This window comes from Anguilla anguilla, chromosome 5 (genome assembly GCF_013347855.1).
Source record: "Anguilla anguilla isolate fAngAng1 chromosome 5, fAngAng1.pri, whole genome shotgun sequence".
Taxonomy (NCBI): Eukaryota; Metazoa; Chordata; class Actinopteri; order Anguilliformes; family Anguillidae; genus Anguilla; species Anguilla anguilla.
Genome location: NC_049205.1, coordinates 49,254,879 through 49,267,807, shown reverse-complemented (window position 1 = coordinate 49,267,807; position 12,929 = coordinate 49,254,879). Strand labels below are relative to the sequence as shown.

Sequence of the window (12,929 nt, the reverse complement as noted above, 5' to 3'; positions counted from 1 at the left end):
CTGAATTCAAGCCATCAGTCCTAATGTTCAATGAAATTACATGTTACGTGGAAGTAGGCTATTTAACCAAATTTTAGTCACGAGCTAAATAATGAAATGCATTGTGATCAGTCAATCGTTTTATATGCTTAATCAACTATAACATGAACAAAGTACAATAATAATAATAAATAAATGAAAAGATTCAAAAGCGTGACATTGGCAAAGGTTGATGACATCAAAACTGAATATGAAACTTATAGATTGGGGTCATCGATGCAAAATCATTCATCTGAGTTTACTAATGTGAGACACGCCAAGGTTTTCATTTTATGGGGGAGGTTAAAGCGCGTTTTGTAGGTGACGTATCGTCCTACGTGGGCAGTTATGTCCAAACGCCACATCTCATAGGCCTTTTCCCCGTAAACGAAACCTCCTTGTAATTCTCATACTAGATCATCCTCAAAGACCACTGGGTTTTTCTAGAGAAGGACCTCTACCATTAACCCCAGATAGGCTACTTAGCTGTTAAGGGTGGGAGTGTGGAGAGAGCAGAAATACATAAACGAGGGGTGAAATATCAGTGGGACAAATCTGTTTGATTTACAGTATTGGAAATTCTAACGAACGTCGTTTGTCCTGGTAAGTTACTGGTTTATGATAATTATATGAATTTTCAAATACTTGATTGGGGTGCTGTTATTAGTGACAAACACGGCAATTTCGTCTCCAAAAATGTAAGGACAGTAATTTTTATAACTGTTAAAAATGTTCGTGCGAACTCTTTTTATGAGTCTGGTAATTTGTAAACTAAAGAAATCAACTGAGTGGCAGTATCCTAATGCCATATTGCCATATAAAACTGCACATTTAGCAATTGCAAAGAATAGTCCATTTTAACCTTTTAATTTTTAATTTTTCCTTGGAAAGGATTGTTTCACAATAACTCGAAGTGTAACCTTGCAGCCTCAAGTTTATTGCAAAAGGGCGCAACAATGCGCCTTGTTGCTTCAAGTGAACGAACGGTGCTTCACTGTGACCCGAACCAAGAATTTGAATGTACTTAAATTTCAGGACACGTTCGTTGACTGTGTGACAGTATTGAGGAATAAAGACAAACAGTGAAAGACACGTTTTTTTCCTTTAGAGCTTGGTGAGAAATGTTGAGGCTGAAAGTTGGCTTGGCGTCTTTATTTCAGCGTCAATGGAGCAGATGTAATTCAATAGGAAACGTGGGGAACCATTCTCAAGAACACCCCAAAGTCTGGAAGCCGGGAATTCATTATTGCTGTTATAGGGGTCAAATAAACGGTAGAAAATGTAAAAGGAAACGAACAAATCGCATGCGGCATGCACATATTTTAATTCTTGATAGCAACATAAATCAGCTGAGTTTGTTAAATGGTCTGTAAGATACAGTGCATTCAGTAAAGAAATCAAATGTGATTAGAGGTTTTGAAGTATTTCTCTAGAGCGCACACACACGCGGTTCAGCCTTATACTAACTGTTATATGAAAGTATTAATGAACCTCTACCGGTTGGTTTATTCGTCCAGGAATCGAAAGATGTTACTGACGAGAGACCAGCTTTTCAGAAGAAAACATATGCCGAATCTTGATTTTCTACAGAGTTCACTTGATATGCTATTGTAAAACATTTCGACGAATAGATCTGCGTGCTAGCAATTTTCAATCGTTCGTCACCCCAGCCACCTTCAGTCCAACTATTTTTAAATTAAAATATTAAAGAGTGTCTTTTTTGCGGCTGTATCTTCCTTCACTCTGCGTTCCATCAGCTATTTCAAATGTCCCTTGTAATATTTGGTTTGTCGTTATCAGTTAAACTCAGCGACATAAAATTAATTTCTGAAATTCATGTACGTGCGTGAAAATCTTTTAAGTTCTGCAAAATACACACACCGTTTAAGTAGATGGTTTCCACGCCATGTGTGCGCGCGTGTGTGTGTGTGTAAGAGAGAGAGAAGAGGGGAGAGAGAGAGAGAGAGAGAGAGAGAGAGAGAGAGAGAGAGAGCTTCACCCAGGCCTACACATTTTGAGCTAGAATATGATTTAAGACAATGGTTCTTTCTTGGTGAACTGCATACCTTTGTTTTATATAGTCCAGAACTGGCATAATTATCTGGTAAAATGAGGTCTTGATCATTAAATCATGTATATTTACAAAAGAACATGGAATAAGGAGCTTTGTCTGTATCGTTTATTTTCCGGTATTAAGCCTTCTAAAATTATTAGTGTGCTTTGGTGTTCCAAAAGACTACACGAATGTTATCTGACCAACAACATTTTAAATTAGGCCTAGTATAGCTTGATTTTAATGCCATTGGTAGGCTGGGCTATATATGTTGTGCAATGACCTATTAATGACGATGTCCGCGTGTTAATTAATGTGCTTGTAAATGAATGAGGTACGGAGACTCATTCTTGTTGGTTTGCCATCTTCCACGCACGCGCGCACACGGACACGCCACACACCAAGCATACACACGAAAGCGCGCGCACACAAACATATACACACGCGCAACTATTTTCTCCCCCCACGTGCCTGTGATTGGTCACTCAGGAGCCTGCTGCTAAAATGACGTCACTGCAGGCGAGAGCTGTCAGAGGAAGCTCTTGGAGAGAAACTAGAGGCTTGGAGGATAGCGAAAGTGACGGATGGACCAAGAGAAAGACAACGAAAACGTGATCAGGGAAGATATGTTGAAAGTAGCGCTAAGGTGACAGAACAAGAGATGGCTTATGAGAAAACAGAATTTCTGATTACAGAAGTACAGGAGCAGCTCTTAAAAGCAAGATTTCCCCATCTTGGAAATAAAATGCTTGTAAAACATGGACCACTGGACACAGACGTTGCAGGAATGACAACTAACATCACCTTAAAAAATCATTGCCTTGCCTTGCCCGTGTGTTGTCGCCGAAAACGTTCCTGAAATTGGTTTGGTGCTCATTTCAGATTTCCCCAGATTGATTTGGAGCATTTGAACACATTTCCAACGATGTCAGTGTTTACCACACTGGAATCTTTTATAATTATCCGAGCACGGATGACTGCTTCGTGTCTTTTGGATGACAATAAGGAATACGCTTTTCCTCAAAATGAAAAGTAAGGACCTTTTATTTGCTGACTGATATAATTTTGACGTGTTTGTGTGCAGTAGGCTACACACGCACCTATCTATTGCCTACAGAATGTCGCTTGCCAAATTATGGTATAGCCTACATTTAGAGTTTGTTTAGAAATAGGTCAATGGAATTTAGTTGTCTTGCAAAGTTTATGACATATATGACGCTATACGTATTTTGTAAATAAGCTAGTACAAAAATAAACCATTGCCGTTATGCGAAACCTTTCATGTCTGCAAATCACTGGCCCTGTTCGTGGTGCTCTCGACCATAGCTCTTAGTTGACCCCGAAGCAGTAGCGAAGGCCACGCTCAATAGCTCGCGGTCTTTCCATTCTATATTCCGTCTGCTTTGTCGGAGTCTCAATTCCACGGTCAAGTCCAAGAACTGAAGAGAAAAGGAATGTTAATCACTTCCCCAAACACTTCTAATAGGAGAAGTGAAGCGTGTACAGTCCCAAAGAACCCCGTGGGAGATGCTTTTGTCGTTTTTGTACAGAATCCACTATTGACGTAAATAAATATATGCCTCATATGAAAGAAATAAGTATTTAAGAATTAGACCAGAAGAGATCTTCTCGTCCACGTCTTTGGTATAAAACTTAACGTTTATGATGTTTCAAAGTTCAGTTGAATGTTAGGATGCCTCAATCCAGTTACTTCTCAGTAATCTATTCATAAAATATGTATTAAATTAGACTGTTTTAAATAGCTTTGCAATAGCTTACAGAATTTTCAGTCAGTCACAGAGCTTTCATTATAAATATTTGTTTGCCAGACAGTTCAAGAATGAAGGCATTTTATCTAACAATAAAGCACGTTCCTTATTGAGTAAGAACTGCATGAATTTGTGTATCTGCTCTTTGACAATTAGACGTACGAGTTGTTTTATACAAATGAAACATACATGCAATTGAATAGCACAGATGAGACGCCATCGACATCTATTGCCATCCAACAATGAGATGACACATAGCCTATATGAGATATGAACACTAAATTTCATCACGACGTACTCATACGCACTTGAATTCTTGGCTAAAACAGAAAATTTAGGCAGGAATGAGATGAAAATACTGGACTAACTAATGTTGACCAACTCTGTCATTCACTGTGGTAATGCTTCAAGATTTTCAGGAGAAATACAGACCTGCTCGTAATATGGGATACGGTCTGTTTCTCGGTCATCCTCTGATTACTTTCAGCAAACTTTTGAAAATTAAACATTTTAATTGCATAACCTATCAGTGAATACAACTGCATATCAGGATGCGATGCTAAAACTAACACCTCTTACACAACCAATGAAGGTCTGTGACCTTGTAATGCATAGGCTAATTCAGGTTGGCTAAATGTAACTTATCTTAATTAAACAGCATGACGTCATACGTAATGTGAAAGGGAAACGTGGGTTCATCAGGGGGTTAGGCAAAACTAAACAAATGTATGAAGTTATTCTAGATTGGCATTTCGAAGTGGCTTATTAAAATCTTCCAAACAAGAATTTTCTGTATTTTTGGTAATTAATTTCCCTTTTGATGTGATTAATATATTCTATCGGCAGTGAAGCTCTGTGGGACTTAAACGGACTATGCATAAATAAAAGTTGAAGAATATTACATTTTTACTATTTAATATTCATTTTCAGTCATAAAGATGTAGTATTACACTTCTACCTTGATTCAAAAGAGTGAAAATATATAATAATTAATAGTATCATTAAAAGCAACAGCAATATTACTGCTACTAATAATAATAATAATAATGAAGAAGAAGAAGAAGAATTTCAATAAAACAGCAATAGCACATATAGGTTGCCTTCGTTTGAGATTCATAACACCAAATTAATCAAATATAATTTAGAAGCAATTTTATTATTATTATTATTATTATTAATATCATTATTATTATTATTTGGAGCACAGAAATGCACATACATTCACTTGGGAAAAGCCTTCGTAGGACACACTACAGGTTAGGCTTCCTAGGAGTTCAAACCTGTGCTGTCACTGGTTTAAATGTAATGAACACAAATGTCTTTATTTGTGCAGATTACACCAGCAAATATTTTCCAGTACACAAATATAAATTGGTGATATGTCTGATAGTTATGAGGTCATTAAAATTGCAGGATGCCATTTTATTAATACTACACACTAATTCATTTATATTGGTTGTAGTGGCATATTATATTGTAGACAAAAATTGCCATGAGATTTTAATATTCTCGTACTGGTATGGGATGGCCCTTTGAAATTTTCAATTTGATAATGTGCTTGGTTGTTTAGTGTGAAACCTGAACGAGGTCTGAACACGTGACTGCATTAGCTGCACAGGCAGAAAATAGAAGTGCACCATGCTTCAACATGATTGAGTAAATGGGTAGTTTTAATTCCCAGCTACTATAAGACATCCAGGTCTGTGCTGTTTCGTGTTTATTGTGCTGTGTTTTTTTAATTGTTTTTACTTTTTAGTTCAATGTTCGAAAGCCCGTTTAGTTGACAGTTGATACGTTGAAGCCTGGCCTATAGTGTAAGCGTAATCATTTGGCTTAGGCAAATCGCAGTATTAGAAACGTGAAGAATGATAAGGGCCGTGTATACTTTTTTTGTTTTAGGTCTGTCTGTATTTTTTTTATTTTTTATTTATTTATTTATTTTTAAATCTCAGAATCATTGGATTCAGATTTTGAAGTAGCCTAAAGTATGTTAATGTGAGATAACTCAAAGAACTGAAAAGGCGGGAAGTGAATTCTGATTTGAATGCGGGGCTTGTTTTGGGCATTTGTGTGGTGATGTCACCGGGCGTGGGTTTATTTCAATGAGAATGGACGTTGACAGAGAGAGAGCCCTTTCCCAGCCCCCGAGATACCCTGGCACATGCTCTGCATGCAAATAAGCTCCCCGGTATGACTCTTGCTCAGTAAAACGCTCTGCTCTATAGACTAAAGGCCCACTTTTCAAACTTCTTAGTACAAAGAGCAGCGGATGCACACCTTGGAGTTGGAAGTAATTCATTCAACATTTAACAAATCCTAAATATTTGTTATCCTTTCTCTTCATTTTTTTGACGACAGGTGGAGGGTTCAGTCTGCGGTTCACATCCTCTGTTAATTCAAATGGAGAGGGAGTCGGTTGCTATCTTTGGTTATCTAGCTGTATAAGTGTTAATCAGCCGTCATAAAGCTAGATAACCGAAAGTAGAAATGACTTCTAAACCTACCTACTTCAAAGCGAACGGAAGAACAGACCATGGAGAGAAATGTAAAAAAAAAAAAACATCATGAAAATACGGACAGTAAGCATGCGGTTATGTGTGCTATAAAGCAACAGCTAGAGGTAAGTTCCGTAATCACGTAATTTTGTGATTATATATATATGTATATATATACATATATATATATATATTCGCATATATATATATGTATGTATATACGTATATACGAATATGGAGCTTTGTTTTAAATGAAGGCTCGGCTTGCCCCTCTAGAAGGTCAAGTTCTTCATAATTTGATCACTTTTCATGGATTTTGGCAGTTTCTTTTGTGCCCAGCCGAGTATCTTTGTTGAAAGTGAAGTGGAGCAGAAATTAAGGGGTGGTTTTGAAAAGAGTGTGGGTGGGATTTTACAAGGGCACATCCTTAACGTCCAAACGTGCACAGCACTGGAAGTATTTTCTTTAGCTTGGAGGCCACAGTATTCTTTTCTTTTAAAATGATTTGACATAAATGTGGAACATGAAAATGTGTGCCATATTTATGGTGAAAAGTGATGATGTTACTAAATCATAAGATACTTTATAGGCTTTAATATTTTTGTACAATAACATTTTTTTATTTCAGCGATTTCCACACAGATTTGAAAATGTGCGTACATCAGTGAAACGTGCGGGTTGTATTCGTATTCTCAGAGCATATTGTATTCTAAAGTGAATATCTGATTTATAATTGATCTGTAATTATCTAAAGTTGATTTAGGTGTAGTGGCCCATTCTGATCACGCCAGTTATTCGAGTTCGGAAACTGCGACAGCTGACAACCTTTCCAATTCTCAGTACGCACAAATGTACAACGTGTTTGCATGTAACTGTGCTGCTAGGGTGCCTATGTGTTCAGAGGCTAGTTGTGTATCAGTACAGTAGAGTGGGATTGGTGCATTATTTCTGGTCTCATAATCTCCACAGATTGACCACATTGGGAGCTGTCCATTCAGATCTCTCCAAAACATGGTGCTGAATATTAATCAGATCGCCTCCTGTGCCAAGTAACCTACTGGCTCTTTCGCTTCTTTCCAACGCGCTGTCTGCCAATACTTCCGAATGAAATAATGTTAACTGTAGTACCGCTAATTGGTATGTTTACTATGGTAATAGTAAACATAGTTGTTCTACGGTTGTTTTGTTGTGATTTATTTTTTGACATGAAATTCCTAGCCCCACCCGCTGTCAGAGGAATATTTAACTGTGTTTCTTCAAGATTATGTGTCCTTATATATAAATATATAAGTCATCCAAAGTCGAGAAGAACTAGTATAAAAACATGATTGGACATACATTAATATAGGCTAAGTGTAAACGGCAATAGACTTAACATATATACATAAAAAACATACATGCATACACGTGTATTCCTATAAGTATGCGTAGACTATAATACGTGAAGTATCAGACCGAGTGTGAGCGTTAGCGCTAATCGCACTGATAGAACTCAATTTGAAAAAGCGGTACTAATCCAAATTTTCAGCGTTAATCCCGAGATTTGGTTCCCATTTGAAAAATAGTTTTATTATTTGAGTTTAGAAAGTCTGCGGTCTTTGTTTACCAGTTCTATGGAGCAATGCACTATGGGATTGCAGACTCTTAGGCTTCAAGTGTCCCTTATTGAAGTGGTGTTGACTGTTACTGAAACCAGTCATTCAAAAGGGAAGACTTTGGAGTCTGAGAGTCAGTAATCCCATGGTGCTTTGCTTGTGATGGATGTCAAGCAAAACTTTTTTTATTTCTGCCATTTCAGTTCCTCATAAATGTCTCTCATTCTGTGTGAAAGGTAACTGGGTGGCACAGTATTCTGGCTCCATGAAGCCGGTGTATTTATATGTTTGCACTGTGCTGAAAATCCAGTGCAATTAACAGTTTTCATTCTAATGCTTAAAATCCAGTGTATTTAATGGTTTCCATTCTAGTTCTGAAAATCCAGTCTGTTTAATGTTTTGCATCCTAATGCTGAAAATCCAGTATATTTAATGGTGTACATTTAATGCTGGTAATTACGTGTTATGAATCGCCGTGTTGTGCTGTGTCTACAGGGAAGGACGCCCAGGCCATGAACAAGCAGTACAGCCGGAAGATCTCTGCGCTGGAGGGGGAGGCGGAGCAGGCGCGGGCGGAGCTGCTGGAGGCGCAGCGGCAGCTGCAGGACCTGGAGGTGCAGGAGCCCCGCGACCCGGCCGAGCGCTCCAAGGCGCAGGAGTGCCGCAGGAAGATCGCGGCTGCGCAGAGCAAAGTGCAGGTAAGGAGACGGCCACAGAGAAACACCACCGTGAGCACCGCTGATGTGCTGAGCGATGTAGCAGAACTGCAGCCGTTTTACAGGTAACCTCCGTGGCTCTTGCTTTGTGGACTCTCCCAAAGCACATGCCCTCGAGCCAGTGGTTATTTGCCCCACCACAGGCTGTACAATACTCAGTATTTACCATTCCACCAGCTATACGGTACTTTTTATTTACCTCACCACAGGCTGTACAATACTCAGTATTTACTATGCCACCGGCTATACAATACTCTTTATTTACCATGCCACAGGCTGTACAGTACTCTTTATTTACCGTTCCACTGGCTATACAATACTCTTTATTTACCAAGCCACAGGCCATGCAATGCTGGCAAGTCTTGCCAAATAACTGGTAGCCTGTGGGTGTGTGAAATGTTGTTCGGAGCAGCGGGGACCCTGGCTAACAGACGCACCAGATCCATCCCTGCAGGTGTCCAGCGATAGTTGGCTAATGAGGCTGCCAGAATGTAGACTGGCATAGCGCCAGCCTGCGCTCATGGTGGGCACCTTCGCTAAGTGAGCAGCTCAGGAGCCATGAGGGGATGGATGCCTGGAAGATTAGGTCACACGGTGTTCTGTCCACACTGAGCGAATGCGAAACGTCACGCACGCGTAGCCAGGAAACTCCCTCCAGCAGGGAAGCGGGTCGCGCTCGTGGCGTCCCGGACTGAGCGCGTGCGACTCTGGCCCCGCCCCCGCAGGTGCTGAAGCAGAAGCAGCGGGACACGGCGCAGCTGGCCTCGCTGTCGGTACAGAGCGAGCGGCGGGTGCTGGAGCTGGAGAGGAACGTGCAGAGCATGCGGCAGCAGCAGGACCTGCTCCAGCGCCGCCTCCGCCAGGAGAGCCAGCAGAAGCGCCGGCTGGAGAGCGAGATGCAGAGGGGCAAGCACCGCGTCAAGGTGAGCGCCGCCGCCGCCAGCGGGCCACTGCCGGGCCGCCACCACGCCACACTCACACTCTCCTGCCACCTGCCCCAAAAAAGTGCCTAAAAGTGCCTGTCCAGCTGTACTAAATGAGTATTGTACCTTATCGAACCTGTGTTTTGTAGCAGTCCAATGACCAGCTCCGTTCAGCTCCCTTCAGCTCCCTGAGTTCCGTTCTGCTCCCTGAGCTCCATTCAGCTCCCTGAGTTCCGTTCTGCTCCCTGAGCCCAGGAGCTGCGTGACACTGTCCAACCTGTCAGACACAAAGCCTTGTTTCAGACACGCACTGCAGTGTCCAGCCTGTCAGACACTAAGCCTTGTTTCAGACACGCACTGCAGTGTCCAGCCTGTCAGACACTAAGCCTTGTTTCAGACACGCACTGCAGTGTCCAGCCTGTCAGACACTAAGCCTTGTTTCAGACACGCACTGCAGTGTCCAGCCTGTCAGACACTAAGCCTTGTTTCAGACATGCACTGCAGTGTCCAGCCTGTCAGACACTAAGCCTTGTTCTTGACCTGAAACTGGCTGCACAGCCTGTATTAGTCACGGCATGTGTAAAGTGTGAACACTGTAATGCAGGGATGGCAGTGGCCTTCCCATTTCATTGCAGTTTTTGAGCCATTCCAGGTTTGACTCGACTTAGCACACGAAACAGCTTCTGATGAACCTCGGAGTGTGTGGATTTGCTGTGCGTTAGGAGTACTGTTTCCATTCCTGTAAAAAGATAATATCCACACATATTTGTGTACACGCATGCACAAACACACACTCTCTAGCACATTCACATACACTTAAGCACACACAAAGGCTTTGAGTCGGCTCCACATTCATCCACTCGTTATGGTTTCAGACAAAGGAGCGAGAGTCTCTCCTCACAGGAGCCTGTGACTTACTTGATCACTCACAGGAATCAATATCCTCACCTCGCTACGTCAATCGCATGGTTCACGAGCGCTGAGCGGGTCAACAGTCCTCACCTTCTCTATAACCGTGTGAAAATCACCTCTCCTCCTCACACCCAACCCCCCCCCCTTCCCCACCCCACCCCCACAGGCCCTGAACAAAGACCTGCTGGTGCTGACGGGGCGCATCGAGTCGCTGGAGCGGGAGCTGAGCGAGCGGAACGGGCAGCTGCGCAGCTCCAGCGCGCAGGACTCGCAGCAGCTGCGCCAGGAGATCTCCAACCTGCGGCAGGAGAAGGACCTGCTCCTCAAGCAGCGGGCCGAGCTGGACGACAAGCTGCGGCAGGGCAGCCTGCTGTCCCCCGAGGTGAGCCGGGGAGCCGGGGCCGCCGCTGACTCCGCTGCCTCTTCAGGGTTGTGTTTGTGGCTTTGTCCACAGCTACACGGTAAACCGACACATCAAACACAACACCTAACTGAGCCTATGAAAGCTTACACTGCAGCATGTGAAATGCCCGCATTAGAGAATAGCGTCTCTTGAAAGACCCTCGGTTTCATTGTGAGCAGTATGAATTCCAACAAAGAAGCCCACTATGAGCCACTACGCTAACAATGGCCATACGCTAACAGCTATTAGCCAGCCCCCAATACAAGTGTGCAGATCATTATTAGCAAGGGCTAACAGTTGTCTATTGTGACCAATGCGCACATACCAATATTGCATAAGAATTCCTCTTGTTTATTCCGCTATTGAAAGAGCAGCGTTTTTCACTGCTGTATTGACATACGTTCAGGCTATTGTTGCCCTTATCTTGTTGCTATGACAGAATACAGATTTTTGCATAGTTGTCTCGTCACGTCTCATCAACACATTGTTTCCATAGTTTGGTTACAGGAGCACCGTGTGTCTGTGTTCAGCAAACTCAGGACGCCGGCAACTAGGAGGCTTGCTCGGAGGGGTTAATGGACAACGTGCATCTCCGTTGGTGCTATTATCAGATTGGCACACGCTAGCGTGCTAACTGTGCTGACGGGGCCTCTGTTCTCCCCTCCCCAGGAGGAGCGCACGCTGTTCCAGCTGGACGAGGCCATCGAGGCCCTGGACGCGGCCATCGAGTACAAGAACGAGGCCATCACGCAGAGGCAGAGGCAGCTGCGCGCCTCGGCCAGCATGCTGTCCCAGTGGGAGATGAACCTGATGGCCAAGCTCAGCTACCTGTCCGCGTCCGAGACCCGTGCCCTGCTCTGCAAGTACTTTGATAAGGTCAGCCCACCGCCGCGGCACCTCTCGTTACCGCCGGCGACCTTCAGCGAGCCAATCAAATGCAAACCTTCCTCTGATGTTCGTGTGTGTGTCCATGTGTGCGTATACGCTTGTGCGTGCGGGTGCGAGTGTGTGTGTGCCCGTTCTAAGCGATTGGGTTTATGTCTCATTTGTCAGAACAAATGGACGAGGGTCTGGCCGGTAGGCAGCGGCAGTACGAGGGCTGGATCCACAACCTGGGCAAGGAGCTGAGCCACTGCAAGTGGGCCAACCAGGAGCTGAGCAATAAACTGAGGGAACTGTGCGCTCAGGCCAGCCAGTCCACGGAACAGAAAGGTGGAGGACCTTTTCCTTTAAGAATTATGCAAATTCATGTCCACACCATAGGGAAAGACTTCCTTACTGAACCCCTGTTGCTACGTGGGCAGAATAGGTCACGTATTGAACCTTTTCCATTATACTGTTTTTGGCCGGTTTCTCCAGTTCTGTCCATGATGATTCCAGTTCTTCCATCTCTGTTACTGATCTTCTCCTGGCATTCCCTGGCCTTCCCAAATTTCTTATTCTTTCTGGTTTCCATGTCAGGGACTGTCTGGTAACACTGGCTGATGTTGATTTTCTTGGTATGTGATTGAGGTGAAAGTGCTGTAACGTTAATTATGATGCATGAGTGAAATCACAGCCCTTCGGCATGAACGCGGGGGCACCATGCAGATTTTGCACAGGTGAATTAACATGCCCCCCCCCTCCCCTTCACAGCGCTGACCTGCGAGGGCAGAGGAGCGGGGGGCGGCACTGAGCGAACGCAGGCCAGAGGGCCCGAGGACGGCGTGGGGAAGCGCGCGGCGGAGGCGGAGAGGGCGGAGCGGGCGGCCAGGTCCCCGGAGGAGCTGCGCGAACTGGTGCGCGCCGCCCTCCTGGAGGCGCTCCTCCCTCCCCAGCGAGGACCAGCACGGCATGGAGGAGCTGCGGCAGAGGGCGGCCAGCGAGCTCCCGGCGAACCGCGTCCTCCAGTCCGCCATCGCCCCGGGACACTGGGGGGGCCCCCCTCCCCTGCCCCTCGCCAAACCGCGCCGGGACCTGCGCAGGTCCAGCCTGAACACCGGGCCCCTGGTCACCAACACGGCCATCATTGACGTGCGGAAAAATCCGGTGTGAATAAACAACCC

General features: G+C 44.0%; 1 protein-coding gene across 3 annotated transcripts; it reads left to right on the top strand.

The window, feature by feature from the left end:
• The first annotated feature begins 483 nt into the window (after window positions 1-483).
• On the top strand, window positions 484-12,655 carry LOC118227879 (kinesin-like protein kif7). Of its 3 annotated transcripts, none has more exons than XM_035418876.1 (8): window positions 484-621; window positions 6,199-6,460; window positions 8,426-8,628; window positions 9,372-9,569; window positions 10,648-10,863; window positions 11,554-11,760; window positions 11,938-12,096; window positions 12,520-12,655. In XM_035418876.1, the coding sequence occupies exons 3-7, from the start codon at window positions 8,443-8,445 to the stop codon at window positions 12,010-12,012; spliced, it is 882 nt and encodes a 293-aa protein (XP_035274767.1). In that variant the 5' UTR covers window positions 484-621; window positions 6,199-6,460; window positions 8,426-8,442; the 3' UTR covers window positions 12,013-12,096; window positions 12,520-12,655. The 3 variants fall into 3 exon arrangements, with proteins under 3 accessions (XP_035274767.1, XP_035274765.1, XP_035274766.1); XM_035418875.1 differs by lacking the exon at window positions 484-621 and adding an exon at window positions 2,622-3,103; XM_035418874.1 differs by lacking the exons at window positions 484-621; window positions 6,199-6,460 and adding an exon at window positions 2,621-3,103.
• The last annotated feature ends 274 nt before the right edge of the window (window positions 12,656-12,929 follow it).

Bases quoted from the DNA above. Each gene is read 5' to 3' on its own strand.
- LOC118227879 (XM_035418874.1), top strand. From the start codon at position 3,067: ATGACAATAAGGAATACGCTTTTCCTCAAAATGAAAA. The intron at 3,104-8,425 runs GTAAGGACCTTT...CTGTGTCTACAG, and splicing joins GCTTTTCCTCAAAATGAAAA to GGAAGGACGCCCAGGCCATG. The intron at 10,864-11,553 runs GTGAGCCGGGGA...TCCCCTCCCCAG, and splicing joins GCAGCCTGCTGTCCCCCGAG to GAGGAGCGCACGCTGTTCCA.